The sequence below is a fragment of the Cavia porcellus genome, unplaced genomic scaffold, assembly GCF_034190915.1.
Source record: "Cavia porcellus strain 051 isolate PalLab524CR breed Dunkin Hartley unplaced genomic scaffold, mCavPor4.1 scaffold_13, whole genome shotgun sequence".
Lineage (NCBI taxonomy): Eukaryota > Metazoa > Chordata > Mammalia > Rodentia > Caviidae > Cavia > Cavia porcellus.
Window position 1 is genome coordinate 19,774,184 of NW_026947496.1, and position 17,922 is coordinate 19,792,105.

At 41.5% G+C, this 17,922-nt stretch overlaps 1 protein-coding gene across 3 annotated transcripts in view; it reads left to right on the forward strand.

Moving 5' to 3' along the window:
* The window catches only part of Jarid2 (jumonji and AT-rich interaction domain containing 2), a 226,800-nt gene that overhangs the window by 158,627 nt on the left and 50,251 nt on the right, over positions 1-17,922 (forward strand). For all 3 annotated transcript variants that reach the window (XM_003468848.5, XM_013151364.3, XM_005003278.4), the window contains one exon: positions 8,801-8,970. In XM_003468848.5, the coding sequence (XP_003468896.3) occupies positions 8,801-8,970 (170 nt within the window). The remainder of the gene's footprint in view (positions 1-8,800; positions 8,971-17,922) is intronic.

Here is a 17,922-nt window from a genome sequence, read left to right on the forward strand (position 1 = left end):
TTGCAGCTCCAGGCTCCTGGTTTCAGAGTTGGATTCTTGATAAGAACAAGGCTGTCCTGCCTGGGGTGGCAGGACAAACAGCTTTGCCTAGGTGGTAAACTAAAACTGGCGTGACATTCCTCTAACTGACATACAGACGACACTTGTGACTGATGGAACAAAAGAGCTTTGTTGCCTCTTTAATTGTTGATTAATGATGATCCCTCTCCAGTTTGACATGGTTGCTTTCTAGAACATAAAAGAACTCAATGTCAAATGTTTCCTTGATCCTGACATTTACGATTTTCAGGCAGTCTCGGTTCCTTGACGTTTTAGAATGTCACATAAGATTTCACGTTGCATAATTGAATAATTTTGTTAATTGAATCAAAAACTGCTGCATATTAGTTTTCATACCATTTATGTGGGATGTCATCAGCTAACCTGAAGTTTATGTTCGTCAAGGAATGTTTAACTTGGAAGAAGTTGTTTTTAGCTTTTACATATTTAGTGTCATTACCATTTCATATTCTTTTCCTCTTTCCTCTCCCTTAATCCTTTCCCATGAATAAAAGAAAAGGAACCCTCATCTTTCTCATTGATGGCTGTGTTCTGAGTGAAATGTTGGTGAGTGATGGTGACATCTTCCCAGGGGGTGGCAATGTTTGGGTTTGTGATACTTGCCTTCACTGCTGGCTTCTCCATGGGTTGAGCTGATGAATACGTGTATAAGTAGGTTATGTTAGTGCTCTTTGAGGCATCTGTGTTTGGCAGGAAGCTGATGCATTTGTATAAATGAATTATTTCTGACAGGAAGATTCAGTATTAGGAAGCAGCGTATAGATAGTGTTACCATAATTTAATAGTTTTAAGAATTTTGTGAGATGATCTGTGGAATGGTGATGTGTTTCTTTTAAAAACGTGTTATTTTTCATCTCCTCTCCAGTCTTCTAAAATGCTATGTGTGCTGTATTCTTGGTTTATTGAGCCAGAGTCTCATGCAGTCCAGGCTGCTTTAGCCACCCAAGTGCTAGGATCATGGATGTGTGCCAGCATGCCTGGCTAGTTCTCTTAAATCTGCTTGTGTCTGTCTGTCCTTTTCTCTCCCCCTTTGGCCCTCTGCCCCTCTCCTCCTCTATCTCCCCCTTCTCCCCCTCTCCTTTCCCCTTCCCCTGACTTTTGTGAGATAGGTAGAAAGATTGGTGCTACTTAGCTGTACAGGCAGTTTGGAGACTGAGATTTCTTGCTGTGTACTAGCAAAAAAGATTGCTATGTGTCATCCAGAGATACTGATTCGTAGAAGAAAGGGATCATTACAGAAACTGCTCTAATCAAGTATTTGCTTATAGGAGTCAGAGCTCAGAAGCTTGGAGCCAGGTGGAACTTTACTTGTATGTCCCTTTTTGCTGTCATTTTTACTTGCTTTTTAGTATTTAAAGCCAACTTTGATGGAAGTGTTGATAGAGCTATAGCCCAGATTTTGTGATACCACACTGTTTGCATGGTGCCAGTCTGACCAAGCCAAATCTCTTCAGGATTCACTAGGGAGGGGAATCAACTAACAGAGTTCCTTTAGGCAGATCTGGCTACAGCAAACTTAGTCTAAATAGCTCCCTATGTAACTTAATTAAGATAAGTGCCGTGAGTATTTAATATCCTGTGGGTTGTTTTTTTTTTTTTTTTTTGCATAAACAGACTATTTCATCTGCTTTATGTGTAAACCACAGAATGAGGCCTGTGAAGCAGTATGGGTAGACGGCAAGAAATGGCATAGAGCAGGCCTCTATGTAGGAAAATTCTTTTGCAGACAGCTGACCTTTCTTTTTGTCTTTATGTGATCTACTTACAACGTTGTCAGCAATGCTGATTGCAATTATGGGAAAAGGGTGGGAGGTGCTCTTGGACCTTAAGTCCATAGCTGGCCTTTTCTGCCTGCATTTGGGAGGGAGCTGGCCTCTGCTAGCCTCTGGGTTCACTTGAGGATGTGTTTATTTTCTCTTTACTATTCAGGATGTTTACAGCCGCTCTGTGTGGCTTGCCTGTGACTGCTCTTGCATTTGAATTTGGTGGGCAGGTTGCCCTAGATGGAGGATACCCCTCCCCAGCCCCCTACAACCTCCAGTGCACACACATAGGCACACTCTTGTTGCTTTGAGTAGCTGCCAGGTTTGCAGTGTGTTTGTGTCTGGGGGTAGAATAGAGTGGGTAATTATTTGAGGGATGGAAACACAGGAAATTTTTTTCTTTTTCTTCCTCGTCTTTTTTTTTTTTTTTTTTTTTTTGAATAGGCCTTTCATGGTGTTGGCACAGTGTCAGGGCCTGCTCCCACACCAGCACAAAGAGTGCAGCCTGGCTGGTCATTTTGCCATTGCCAAACATACAGTTTCTTTATTTTTGAATGAACAGACCCTCTCTCCCCACCCACTCCTTACCCTTTGTTTAGAATCGGTATGTAATCTAAATAATTGGATTTACCAGCTTATGTGTTTAATATCAGAAAATTGAGTTATAAAATGGTGCTTTGGCACAAATGTCTCAGTGAGGGACCAGCTGTGCACTGACCTCAGCCTGCTCCCTGGCTCCTGCTTTCCGCACTCCAGTCTTGTACGTACCCGGTGTCCTTCTTGGGTTGGTAAACTACCAGAAGTCCTGGACAGAAAAGGAATTTAATTAACCTAGAAATTGCTGTCGTGCCATGGTTAGGGCTGCCCTAGAGATTGAATGCCTAGATAGCAGTATGCCATTAATGCTGCTCTGCAGTTGCCGAGAGTAAACTGGAAAAACAGTGCCACCCTCTCACGAGGCTCCTCGTGGCAGGCTGCCCAGGGCAGCATCGGAGGGAGGAGGGCTCACAGGGGACTACTGTGGAACAAGACCGACTGGCATAGGGCACTGTCTGCTCACCAGTGGGGTTGCTTTAGAAGGCTTCTCCTGCTATTTACTTTTATATTTTATTTTTCAGTGCTGAGGATCAAACCTAGAGCCTTCTCACTGAGCTTCGGTAGATCCCCAGCCTTATTTATTTTTTAAGACAGGGTCTGACTAAATTGTTCATGCTGGCCCTGAACTACTGATCCTTCTGCCTTATTCTCCCACAATGCACCACTGTACCAGACTCACAATTATCCCCCCCCCCCCCCCAATACGTGTTCGTTAACTTGCAAGTTTATACTAGCTGTTTTGGATTGGTTTGTTGTTTTGAGTACTGGGGATCTGACCTAAGCATGAGATACACCACTGAGCTGCACCCCTAGCCCAGTACTAGTGTTTACCTTGGTCTGTTTGTTCTTATAAGAGTACTGTGCTTTTCTTTTTTAACCTAAAAACTATATTAAGAAACCTAGTGATAAAGCAAACCATTTGACTTTGGCAACACTATGTGACCCCATTGAAAGGAAGGTACAGGGAACTCAGCAGAAAATAATGCTATCTCGTAAGGCCCTGTACACGTAGAAAGTGAGGAGGACGGAGTGGCCCCTTCTGCTCTGACACTTACGCAGTCTGTCTGGGAAGCATGGATGGTTCCTGGTAAAGGCCATGCACCTGTCCAGATGGCGTGTGGCCATGGACAGTGGTGCTGTGAGAGGACAAACTGAACGCAGTAGCTGGTCTTGTGGTTCCAGGGCACCCTGTGTCATGTGGTGCAGAGCCAGACTGTATTTGCTTTGGTTGGGTACTGGTAACTACGGGCACTTGGCTCATTTAACATGTAATTAAGTGATGATGGAAATTTTGACCACATGTGCCACTGAGGTGTTTCTCAGCCTGTATTACAGTGTGTCTCTGGGTAGGTATATCTCTCATGGGATAGCCAGTATCCTTACCTTGAGCAGAACCAGGCCTCCCCTCCACAGTTGCTATTGGATTTGTTTCCCACACGTCGGACAGCCTCTTGGGTTCCTCTGGGTGGCCATTTAGTCCGCCCTGCAGCTCCACAACCAGCTTTCACATGCCCAAAGTTTCGGGTGATACGTGCCTACCAAGTGCACAGCAGTGCAGTGTTGTTGCTTGTTGCTGCTGCTGCTGCGGAGGCTGTACTACTTCTGTATGGAGAAGGAAACCGCAAGGGAGGCCGCAGCAGAATGTGCTGTGTGGGCCTGGAGAAGAACCAGGGGTGGACCTGGGGGTGCAGGGTGGGTCATGGATGATAGCCACATCTTTCTGAGGAGGTGGCTTTTGAACTCAGCTATGGATAGAGCAAATATTGCTCAAAAACTGGTTGCTCCCTGCCAGACGATAGGAAGAAGCCAGACATGGCAAGACACAATGCATTCCACATGCGCTCTGGAGGGAGCAGTTTAGAGTAGCTGAGATCCTGTTGGACTTTTCCTACCATCTTGTCTCTATCTGAGGCCATTTACTCGGTGCACAGTGCCACTCTGTGGAGTCAGATCGGTCATCTGACTTTCATTTCAACAGTAGGTCTTTTTCTCCTTTGGGATGTTTCAGTTGAAGTCTGGACAGATTATTGTTAGATTGAAAGCTTGTAGGATTCTTGGACACAAGAAGTTCTAGAGAGAGGACACCCACCAGATGGGTTTGTCTTACCTCTCATGACTAAACTAACCCAGGGACCCCATGGAATGGCTGCCAGTCTTGGTTTATTCTGTCTCTAAACTGTGTGGCCCAGACAGATCTCATCTTTCTCTGTTTATTTCCCCAGGGGCAGTGATAGGTGTCACCAAATAGTTGAGATCAACCTTGAACTTGTAGTGTACCCTGGACTAGCTTGAATTTGTGATCTTTCTGCCTCAGCCTCCTCCAGAGTGTGTTTGGAGCACCAGTGTGTACAAACATGCCTAGCAGAGGAACTTCTTTAGATCCGTGAGACCACCAATGTCACTAGTTTTTAAAAGTTACCCAAATACCAAACAGAAGTAACAGCCTGAGTTTGTACTCTTCAGGGTTGGTGATTTGAATTTTGTAGTGCTTTAGTTCATACAAACTTCTGTTCCTTTGCTTCTGTTGCCCCAATTGCAACCTTTACCAACCTCTTCATGTACTTATCATATAAACCAAAGCATTTCTCATCCGCTGGTATACATTCACTTGGTTTTGTGCATTTACCTTGGCTTCCTGACAAGTTTGATGTAATTGGTTTCTTCCACATAAGAATACAGTTAGAATTCTAAAGAGAGGGCCACTTCTGTAAGGTCCCACATCTTGTTTTTCCCTTGAGTGTTCTAGTTTTTCCCCCTCAACCCTGTACTCTCCCCATCCCCATCCCTGACCCCCAAAACCTCAGATCTCTCTTAGGACAAAAAGTTTTTCCTTAGTAAAACATTTTTGTTCTGCTAATGGCATGAAAGGTGATGCTCCTGGAGAAAAGGCCAGTCCCATGTGTTGGGGCTGCGTAAGTGCTGTGGAAGATGTGGGGCTGGGTGTAGCTCCCTTGTCTTTTGTGCCTGCTAGGAGACACCTTCCTCCACACCAAGACTTAACCTGCTTCTCCTGCCCCCTGCATCTCCAGGTGTAAATATTCGGTCCTTCTGGATCTCTGCACTCTGTTTCCTTGAGAATGAATTCCATAACCTTGAGCCATATCTTTGCTGCTATGGATTTGGTATTGAGATGTATTTGTTACTCACGGGACTCTAGGCACTTAGTTTCCTGGTTAGATCTGGTCCTCACATATTTAATCATGTAGGAGCTTGGCTGCTTTCTCTGAAGGTAATTTATTTTGCTGTCACTTTTTAATCTGTTACTACCTTATTTTTCATAGTCTTTCTGAGAAAGTTATCGGGCACAAAGTGCCTTTCATTTGAACACTGGTAGAAGCATTTTATCGTTGAGGTTCTGAAATCCCTTGTGGCCCACTCTGTCATCTGTGTGTTGTTGGTGTTTACCTGTTTGCTTTTCATTATGGCCGTACAGTCTTCACATCATATGTAGTGTTTGTTGTTGCTAATCCTAAAAATTCAGGAAACACTTAATATCCTATTCACATGTAGGTGGTATTTTTATCAAATTCCTACAGTACTCAGAATGTGAATCAGGTCCATTTAGTCTGCATTAAGGAATTGTTAATTTAAAAAAATACTTAAGTAGAACAAATAACAGTTGAAGCAGTCTCAATTGAAAAAGGAATTATTTTGCTCTAGAACATGTAAAGGGAAAGAGAAGCTTTGTTGAAGTAGGGTTGTTCTTGGGTCCACCTGCTGGGTCTATCTGCTGGACTGGCATTGCGGTGGCGCTGTGTGGGCTTGTCACACACCATGGGCATCCTGTGAGGCCTTCTCTGAGGCAGTGGCTGCCACCAGCTACCAATGAATTGAGGGTAGAAATTGAGGGTGAGCCTTTAGAAACTAAAAGCACCTGACCAGATGCTGTTGTGTCTGTTGAATGTCATAATAAAGTAGGACTTGTGGTTTACCTACTGTAATTATTTTACATCATTAAAAAGCATACATGCATTTAAAACAGAATATTTAAAAGACGAAAAAAATTACAAAATACCAAGCCATCTCTCTGCCCATTTTGAGCGACGCTGCTCTAATGCTAAGTCCCCCTTCTCTCAAATGTATTCAGTGTCCTTCCTCAGGACTTCAGCAGCTTCTGAGACTCCAGGTAGTCAGTCGACTGCAAGGGAAGCTCACTCTATCCTCCAACATGGAGATGATGATATTGCCCTAGTCCCTTTGCTTTGAGAGTTTCTGTTCACCTTGATTCACATTCTTCCAATGTGTCATGGGCATCTCTCTTGTTAGTGCTGGATTCTGAAGTGCTTACTCTCTAAGCGCTGTGACAATGTTATAAAGGCCTAGGTTGTCCAGTAAATTGTCAGAGGAGTCCTGCTATTTCCTTTTGATCTTGTTTCAATTTTTAATGGGAACGGGATCCAGACCATGTTTTGATAGAGCCTAGACAGGGCAGGGGTAAATAACAGGGTAGAATGCAAGAAAGGCTAAACTGAGAAGTACTTTGATTAAAAGAAGATAGTTTTCTAATTAACAAGGCAGGAAATATAAATGCCTTCTAATACGATGTTTGATATTTTTTTAGGGTAAAGTTTTATAAAGTAACATTTAAAGATGTTAATTTGTACAAAGTGTGTATTGTTTTGTTAAATACTTGACTGATAATTATAAAATGTTAGTGTTTTAAACATCAGTCAAAGATACTACACTTACTTTACGTAATTCATCTCCAACAGTAAGTCTGCAAGGGAAGAACTTTTGTATTTTAGAAATACATCTGATTTCTTTTTCTTTCCTGTTAAATTGTATTAATTGATTTGAATTTGGAAACAGTATCAGTCACCCACAGTGTTTGATACTAATTTGGAATTCTAACCAGACTTATTTAATACTCTATATCATGGGGCATTTCCTCTTCCCTTGTGTTCCTGCCCTGAAATTACGTTATTTCTTTCGTGTCTGTGTGAGCAGGTTTCGGGGGCTAATTTGCAGGAGGATATGGCCCAGTTCTCATTCTTAGAGACACTTTTTGTCCTGTTACGTAGTAAGTTGAGATCTTCCCAATTAATGGCTCAGCTGGTATTTTACAATGTGTGATAAACGTTAGGTTCATTTAAAGCAAAAATGTTAGTGTACTACCTTGTGTAGAGAAAAAGAAATCCACTATTGGAAACAGCGTTAGGAATGACGAACTGAATCAATTCCAGGATTCATTATGGTTCAAATGTGTCTTACACATTAGATTTTTCAGATGCAGTGTGTCTGGTTCTTGAAGTTTAGGGTAGGTGGATTTGGTTTGGCTATGCTATGGAGACATTTGGTTATATTTTCTGCATTTTAAAAGCTTTATTGTAGACTACTTTTGTGTTTGAACTCAGAAGGGAAAATAAAGGTGAGACTTGTGATTCAAGATAGAATACAGGAGGGTGATGGATAGACAGTTTAAAGGTATCCCAATAGTCAGGGTATAGTGTGCGTGCGTGAATGCGTGCATGTCTGTGTGTGTGTGTGTGTGTGTGTGTGTGTGTGTGTGTGTGTGTGTGTGTCTGTCAGTGTCAGAAAAAAGTATATTACTGTGTAAATGCAACAGAATAAATAACCTTTTCTTCCTTACTGTGGACCTAAATAAAAGTATGAAAACTATGAATCCCCTGCTGACCAGTGTTGTATGCCATCTCTTAAATACCCAGGCACATGAGTAGTTAGTTGGTATGCATACATACCCTTGCACACACACAGTTCCTGGTGCGTATGTTACATCCATGCATAGAACACAGCCCTGTCACCAAGTTTATTTCACATTAAAGTAAGGCTGTGCTTTAAGGGAGAGTGAGAGAGAACCTTAATTAGAAACTTAAAGCAGCTGACCAGATGCCATTGTGTGCCTGAAAGAAAGAATATGCTTGGGGCTGGAGATTTAGCTCAGCAGCATAAGTGCCTGCCTTGCATGCAGGCAGTCATGAGTTTGATCCCTGGTACCGATAAAAAACGAAAAAGACCAAAAAAAAAAAAAAAGTGTCATGATTTTATTGCTGCATGTATACACGTAGTCTAAATCCTCCGGTCTCTCTCTCTCTTTTATTTAAGGAGAAAACAAAACAGTAAAAGGGTACAAGTAATACAGAATTTCAAAAAAAAAAAAAATCACTAGTAGATTACGTATTATCATCTTAGAAATAGTTCAAATTACAAAATTAAAGCATACAAAGTGGACAAACAGTGAGATTGCAAACAGTTCTGTTCAGTGATCCAACAAACACTTAGTAATATGGTTTTCTATCTTACACTCTTGAATATACATGCAGTTATATCCTTTAGAGCACTTTATTTTCCTCTCTTTTTTACAATAACTATTACACATTTTGGGTTCTTAATTTAGTTTTAATTTTCTTTTGCTTTTGCAGGCCCAGGCTGCAAGCACAAAGGAAGTTTGCTCAATCTCAGCCGAATAGTCCCAGCACAACTCCAGTGAAGATAGTGGAGCCTTTGCTACCCCCGCCAGCTACTCAAATTTCTGACCTCTCTAAAAGGAAGCCTAAGACAGAAGACTTTCTTACCTTTCTCTGCCTTCGAGGTAAGCTTGGTGCCAATCTGTTTGGAGGAGCAGCCTTACTAACAAAGCTGTGGGCTGAAACCCCACACAGGGACCAGTGTTGGCTTTACTCTCTGCCATTCCTCTTTCATTTCTTCAGCCTGGTGCTAGGAGAATTTTTAGTAAGGAATTCTACTAAGAAGGAACTTTCTGTCCTTTTAGATGAGCTATTTGTTAAGGTTTCCTATTTCTTCTGTTTTCATTTGAATTTTACAGCCACTTCTTAACTTCACAGTACAAAGTGCTGTAAAGTTATAATTTTAATTAAATTTATCCTAAAGTTTAAACCCTGTACTCCCAACACTTCTGTCGCCTTGGTACATACAGTGCTTTCCATGTGAAAGGGAGTCCTGGTTGAGATGAAGTGTCCTCTCTTGGTTTCCTGAGGCCTCTCAGGAATCCCTGCTGCCTGAGGGCTTTCCTTTACCTTATGAGAATCAGCAGTAGGACTTTTAAAAGTCTGTTTCAGTGAAAATACTCCCACATGGATATGGATAGGATGCAAGGTCCATAGATTTTTTTTTTAAATAAAAGATAGATTTGAATTTAAATGGAAGAGTTGGGGCAAGAAACATGACTTTGTAGGAGGAACCTTGAGGAACTTGAAGGGGTGGAGGGATAGATGGAGGGAGGAAGTCAGGAAGCCTAAGCGTGGAGTGTCCCTCAGCTGAGTTTAGTTGAAAAGAAGGTAAGCAGGAGCAGGGCCTTCATGCTATTTTGGACATTTGTGAAAGGCTCTGAGTTCAAGGCCCCCACCCCCTTAAATAGTACTGGAGATTGAAACAAGGACCTTAGCCCATCCACAGGCTATGTGCCTTCCCTCTCTCCCTTTTACTTTTTGAGACAACTTGCCCATGTTGGGCTTGAACTTGTCATTCTCTCAAAGTGCTGAGATTATAGATGTGTGCTACCATTTAGGCTTACTTAAAAAAAAAAGTTACGAAAGGATTTCAGTTTTTTGCATTATAAAATCGCTAGATATTTTTCCTGGAATCTTAGAGTTCAGTGTCTACCTGGTGGCCCGTCACCTCTCAATACATTAGTGTGTTCCTTCCACATGGGGCATTCTGTGAGCATCTAGCCACGCAAGTTTGCAGTGATACACACTCTGCAGCCCACGCAGTTCTCATATACCCCAGCGTCATGTTGCAGACAGTGCTTGTTCACCTCATGAGTTCAGAGCTGCCGGGCTTGATTGGAGCATGGCATTGCCTTCAGTTGTCCTGTCTCTGTGGCCTGTCAGGCGTGCATCATGTCCTCAGTCTTTGCTTTTGATTGCAGTGGCCAGAAATTCTGTAGAGTGTTCCTCACTTTGTGTTGGCTGGTGTTTGTTCTTAATTAGATTTGTGGTTATGGTGGGAGTAGTAACGTGAAAAGCAGCTCTTCGTTCTTGTCACTGGGTCTTACTGAGTGACTCATATTTCCAGCCTGCCCCCTTTTTTGGTGATGGTCACATTCTTTATTTAATTAAGGAGTGTCTGTCAGGAGGTCTCAGTGTACAGTTATCTATTGCAGCCTTTGTTATCTGTAAGCAATCTTTAAAATACTCTTTGAAACTACATCTGTTACTTGTCAGCCAAGCTAAATTTTTGTTTTTAGTATCCGTATGGACTTATTTCCTGTTTCACTCAGTGTTGTAGTAACAGGGAAATCCTTTAGTGCGGTTTTTGTTTTGTATTTATACCTTTTGATAGGTCCCTGTCATCCTTCATGCTTGCTCGCTTGCAGGGAAACTGCTTCAGTCTCATTTTGTACTTGCCCCTTCCACAGTCTCAGAATTGGCTGTTTCTCCAATGATCCTGACTTTCTTTTTATAGACAACTGATGTTCAGAAGCCAAAATATGGGCATTGTGTGGGCGCAGAGTGATTTGAGTGCTGTTTATTTTAGCTGTTCTTTATGGACTAAGGCTGCAATGCAAGCACAGGCATGTAGTCTTGACTATATTTACAAATACATGTATGGCCCTTTGTTATTAAAATTTGAGTTAGCACCCTTATGTCCAATTTCAGCTAAACATCAGCAGACTGGCTTTTTTGTTTTCTACATTCATCACTAAGAAACTTGGCTCCTGTTGTCCTTTATATATTTTTTAGCGCAGTCATGTTGTATAACCTACCTCCAATCCTTCTGCTCATGTGGAAAATGGTTAATCTCAGCTGACTTTGATACCCTTCAAAGTTGTCCCTACTCTCTTCCTGGTCCCTTGCTCCACCTCTGTGGTTGACATTGGGCGGAATGGTTAGGGGTCAGCTATGTTTGTTAATACATTGGTAGACCCTGGAGATTGGCTTTAAGATGTAACAAAGGAGAATAATTATATTTTGTGTAGAAAGTCCTTAGTGTTTATGCATCCCTTGGCCATTAATGAAGGGAGATGGGTAGGTGAACTTTCCATTGTTTGCCTTTGTTAGTTTTTTATAAAGCTCCTTTTTGAAAGTTTTCTGTTTCCATGTGTTCAATCTGAAGACAGAGAAGGAGATGTGAAAAGAATGACCAGTAAGATGGTAGACACTACCACACAGGGCGTGGTACTGGGGGAGAGGGAATGAGACAAGGTGCTCTGATGATGGAATTTGAGCTAAAGGAGACTTTGAAGGGTGACCAGCATCATGAACAGCAAAATGAGTTCAGATCAATAATTAAAATGTGTTGTGTGATGAGACTCTTGATTTGGTGGCTTTTTAAAAAAATTTTTTTTTTAAAATCTGAGGATATATATTGCGCTACATTCCCAGCTGTTTCTTTTTTATTGGAGACAGGGTCTTACTATGCTGGGCATCATGGAACAGTCCCATCGGTTGGTACAAACTACCTGATGGGACAGTCATCTGTGTACAGGGCCCCATTGTGAATGTATTATTGATTATTTGGAGCCAGATTTTTTAAAAGGGCATTTGTGACTTAATTCTGTGAGTTACTTTAGGAGTTATTTTGATGTCTAGAATTGCTTGGGGCAGTGTATGATCTGTGCCTGCAAGAGAGCCACTACATTCATTAGGATGTTTTACGATTGCTCTCTTGATGATGGAATGTATTATTTGAGCCTTTATCATGGGCTAGATGGGACTACTTTCTCTAGGTCTCAAAGATAAAGAAGTAGAGAAACATACTGGGGAACATCTCACTGTTTGTAGATGGAAATACTTTTGTTTGTGGTAAATGTACCTTATTTTAAAAATCCCATGATTGTGGGAGATTGGGAGACAAGACTCTTAGAGAAATGTGCTTACTGATTTCCTCTATGGAACATGAAGAAAATCTTAGCCAAGCACTCACTTTGGAAGTTTCTAGTCAACATGAAAGTATCATCTGTTCATAGACAGGGTTGACTTCTTAGAGGTGTTAAATGCAAGAAAGATCTAAACAAGTGAAATCTAGGAGACATGTAAAATAATTTTGGAAAGATGGTCTGAGTTGTATTCATTCCTCCATTTATGAACCAGGCCATAATAAAGGGTTTGTTTTTAGGTATTATTGTACAATAGAGATTCTTACTGCATTATTACTATTTCTTACAGTTTTGTAAAGCATAGGTATTAAAAATGAATGAACATTAAAATATATCATCTTTCTTTAGTTCAGGTTTACCTGTTCTATCTGTGAATGCCCAAAATGGCAGATGATAATGTGTGTTCATGACCTTGAAAATCAAATAGATTAGACAACATACTTCGATTTCAAGTCATGAAAAATAAGGTGTTTCACTTTTTGTCTGTATTGTAAAAATATTTGTTACTGCTTTCAGGAACACTAGCAGAATAGCAGGCAAAGAATAAACTCAAAATAGCTTCTTTTCATTTCTCAGAGCCAGCCCTGGTAGGTGTCTCCTTTGTGAATGTCTGCGGCTACCTCACTGAGCCTTCTGAGTATACCGTGTGCATGTGTGATACATACAGCTTCTTAAAATAGTATTGCATTCTGTTATTTTTGCACTGTCACACAAATACTTATCTCTCATATTTAACTAGTTTAACAGTTTTCCATTTTTGTAGATGCTTTGTGATTTATTTAATTCCTGATTTATGTTCAGATTCTTAAGTATTTGTTATCAACGCTTGTAATGATGGATATCCATAGTTGAATCTTGGTGGCCTCTGGAGTATTTTTGGGCAAAGGTGACAGTTTTGAGTCCAATTCACATTCTTATACTCACCTTTTATTGCTGTTTCATCTTTTGTGGTGCTAATTTCAGACCAAATGGAGCCTATCTGAGCCTTCAACCTCATGTGGAGCATAAAGAGTACAGGCAGTCACTTTTGGCTGATAATGGGTAGTATTAGGACTAAGGATGGCAGTGTTTAATAAGCTCATTATTTACAGGAAAGAAAGTCTAGCTGCCAAAAAATCAAGGCACCAACTGAAAGAGCTGGAAGTGATGATTGTGCCATGGATTAAGAGTCATTCTTTTCTCTAGTCCCCAAGTAATATGTTTAATAGTTGTGCTAATTTGGAATGTGGACAAGAATAAGTGATTACACCATGAAAAAGACAGCAGTGTAGTTTTGTTTTTTATCCTTCTTGTTATCCGTGAGTGATGGTGAGAATGCTTAAGATCATGCCTTTTTCTAGAAATCCTATTAAATTTCTGTTTTACTCACCTTTGCTGTGACTAAACCCAAACACCTGACACCCACAACTTAACAGGGAAGGTAAAATTTAGCTCATATTGGGGCTGGGAATTTAGCTCGGTGGCATAAGCACCTGCCTTGCAAGCAGGCAGTCGTGAGTTCGATCCCTGGTACCAATAAAAAAAAGAAAAAGACAAAAAAAAATTTTGGCTCATATTTTAAGGGGATTTAGTCTTTTGGTCAGCTGGATCCAAGGCAGAAACAGTGTGGCAGACGTACATGGTGGAATAAAGCTGCTTAGCTCATGACCACCAGGAGGCAGATAGGGTACAGTGCCTAAGAAAAAGAAGTGAGAGATGAAGTTTAGTCCTCAGTATCGAGCTTCCATGACCCACCCAGCCACACTCAGAAATGTGCTGTATCAACCTCCCACCCCCATGGCTCCCAAATGAATTGACACAATCAAGTTTACATCAGTATCTTTAACAGGAACCTTAAAATCTGTGGTTGAGGAACTCTATACCATTAATACTGGGATTAGTGTAGATAACGATTCTACTCATCAATCTGGGTTAAAGAGCTTGAGAGATTTTTTTAAAGATTCAGTCTTAAGGTACTCAGCAGTATATCAGCCAAATTTGGAAAGACACTTTCCTTTTCTGTTAACATCATTCCCTAGAATTTCTAAAGGAAAAGAGGATGGAATGAACAGTGCAGCAGGGGCTGAAGTGTTTGCCTGCCATGTATTTATCTTTAAATAGCTGCTTTGAAGGGGTCCACATGTCTCTTGCCAGAGGCATAATTAGAATCTTCCCTGGTTACATGCGGGGAAGGGAGTTTGTGGCTGTGCTGAGTGCAGTGATTCGAACTGTCACTGTATTTCCTGTCACCAGTCTCGTTATTCTTAATGAGTTCTGTCTTCCTCTCTTTGTTCTGACTATAATTATTAAGAGATTTAAAAGAGTTTAATGTAGCAGAGCAATGGCAGGTTAAATGATTCTCTTATTTACATTTTTGTCTTTATGGGGCCATGCAAATGAGGGGATTTCCCAAAGGAGACTCTGAAGCATGCACACCAACACACAGTTCATTCTTAGGACAGAGCTGTCACAGATCAGTGTCCCAGCTTGGGTGGAGAGGGCTCCTGGTGCACTTACTCAGTGCCACCATTGTGAAGCAGTACAGTCTTGTTTGGGGGACTGCCTGCTTTTTGTTTCCCTTGCCTTAAAGAATCTTCCATTATCAGCTGTCATTTAATTGCTGATTAATTCAGTAGATCTTTATTGAACCCTTTTTATGTGCCAGACACTTAGAAAAACACAGATTAGACCTAGGAAAGCAGAATCAGGTGGTAGGTGCAATAGAGGATATAAAATATGGTAAAGAATATGTGAAAGTACCCATGCAGGGATGTGAAGCACGTACACTGTGTCCCTCAGATGCTGTGGAAAGGACAATTGAGCTGGCTCTTGAGTGTGAAACCTTTGCAGAAAGGCTATGAGCTGGGAAGAAATTCTGCAGAAGTTTCTCTGAGGCTCAGGTTGCTCTTGGAAGCAGCTGGTGTTAAGGTTTAGGATACAATTTGCTCCTGTGGGCCCTGGTCTTGATATTGGGGCCTCACTAAGGTTTCTTAGCTAAGAGGTGACTGAATATGCCTAGCAGGTTAGGATAATGATTCTGGTGACTTCTGGATAAATGATGCTGAAGGAAGGCTGTTACGGGGAAGCCGTAATACATGTGTGGGCACAAGGCTATCAGATCTCAGATTCTGCTTGATGACTTAAATTTGGCAAAGTTTCCTCATCCATAAAATAGGTTTTCTAGTTTCTGTAGCTAGCCGGGCAGAGAGACTAAAGCTGATGATGTGAAACAGCCTCAGAAAAGTGCCTGTAGCAGCCATCCTGTACTTTAACCTGCTCTTTTCCAGTGTGATTTGGGTGGGGCATTATACATGCCATTGGAAGGTACCGCCCATGATAAGACAGCTCGCTGTGGAGTGTGCTCTGAGGCTGCCAGCCTCAAAGGCAAGGAGCACAGATTTTGGTTCATTATTTCCTGGCCTTGAGCATTGAAGGGAACAGTAAGTAGGGCAAATGCAGGAGTCTGAGGTGATTTAGAGGTCACAGAATGAAAGGGGATTAATTTGCTCGAAAGCAATTAAGTAATCTCCCAATTGCAAGGAACACTATGGCACTAATGAACTTCCTTGAGCAAAATGGGAATACTTTATGTTACATAAGCTCTTTGGGGAGGTAGGTGCACTGTCACTGTGTTGTACAACACTTTTGATGGTCCCTTCTGCAAGGAGTTGCATCTTAATTTTTGAGACTGGCAGCAGTGAAAGTGGCATTAGTAAGGCCCCAAAGGTCCCAGGGCCTCCTCACCCTCTGCTTTGTCCAAAGCAAACCAGCTGTACATGCCTCGTATCGTCCCCTCCCGTCTGAGTTCTGCTGAGTAAGTGATTTATTTGCTAGGGTAGTTTATTAGCTAGTAATGAAGAAATATGAAACCTTGGAATTCTTGAGAGCAGAGGAGGAGAAGGATGGATCACTTTTAATTGCTCTGTGACCTTCATCAGTGAAGGCGCCAAGACGCTTGGCTGGAAGGGTTGGCCCTGCTCCAGGCCGGCTGGCCTCAGAGCGTGCCTGCCCTCCCTTACAAATGAAGCAGGTTCCTCTTCTCTGCCTGGCTGCAGGGAGGATCATTCCTGGCCTTCTCCTCACTGTGTGACTCAACGAGTCCTTTATTTAGTATTTCTCGTGCTCCTTGAAATCCACTGAGAGAAGTAGACTGGGAAAAATGTTTCAGATGTTTACAATGCTGTGTTTGCTGAGCACTCTGCCAACTGTAAGGGTTTCATTGGTTCCATGATACTCTATATAAAGTCCTTGGTGTCCATGTCCTACAGGGAAGACGAGGATTTCAAGTTTCCATAGAGATCTGAGGAAGCTTTTTCTAGCTTCAAGGTTACATAGATACTGTGGTGCTTTATAATGATTGGCACTGGGTGAATTTAACTTTTTAACTTGTTTCTACTACTTCATGTGAGATGATACTGTGACAGGTAGATGTTATGCAGGTCATACTGTAGTGGCTGGTGTATGTGTTTGGTTAAGACTGAGAGAGCCACAGATCTTTCAGTGTGTTTGGTTGAATGAACATTTGTATGTGTTTTCAGCCAGCTGTGCAGAGGACATTGGGAAAGGTTTTTTGTTACAGTGTGTTGTTGGGGTGGGGTGCTCCTCATATTCCCATTACACAGTCCTTTGCATTTGGGGTCTTGCCCTGACATGGGGAGTTTCCTATATTGGGCCTCAGACACATCTGTGTGCTCATACATTTATGCCAGAGTCCTGGATGGGTTTTGCAACCAGGAAGTCATTACTTCAGCTGTAGCTTTTTCTTAAAGAAAAAAATTACACAGCTGAAGTTTTTTTATTTTCCGTGGCTTCAATGCCTGGCTTTCTCTAGTCCATTTAGCATTTCCACACTGTGGGTCACTAGTCTGCTTATCTTCCTATGTGGGAAAAAAGATAGATATTTTGCTCTTGTCTCCACAGAGCATGACAGATTTTCTAGGTGTGTGTTATTTTTGTAATGGAAGCCTAAGATTTAGCCTAATAATACCACATTACTGTGAGTGTTAAAGATTGCTTTTGTATACATTACCTTAATCCTTTGGAATCATGACAGTTGTTTTGGCTGAAGACAGTATATCCATTATACAGGCAGTAAACTGAGTTTCTTTGGCAAACTTCTGAATACCAGAGCTGAAGCCACACTTTAGAGTTTTTGTTTCCATAGAGTCATTTTCAGTGGTTCACATCTCTTTTGGTGTATGCAAACATTAAAGTAAACCAAATTTAAAAAATTAAGAGAATAAACTAAAACCCAACCTAAGGAGCTACTTGGACTTGTGGCTCCTTTGCTGGGGTTCTTTTGCAGTCTTTTACTTGGAGGTATGTTGCGTGTTGGGGCCTGACTTTAGACGACTACCGCTTCTTCTCTTGGTAGTCATAAAGGCTGTTAGGAGAACCAGGAGATTGTGTGCACTGTGCTAGGGTTGTGTTGTAGTTCTTAAGGGAAACTTCATGTTTACATGTATGAATAGGTAGGCCTGTGGTCCATTTGGAGCCCTGGATTAGTGAACTAAGAGATATGTTGCAGTTGTTGTTGAGTTTTGTGACTTCTCCATCTTTGGAAATCATTAGATAATTATATCTCCCCCATCCTAGTCTCTACCAGTTCTTTTTGAAGGTTCTGATTTTAAAAAATTTAATATGGTAGTAGGGACTGATTAGTTCTCATTCTGTTTGTGTATCGTAAGGTTGAATCCTAAGAAATGTGAACCCCCATGTTTATTG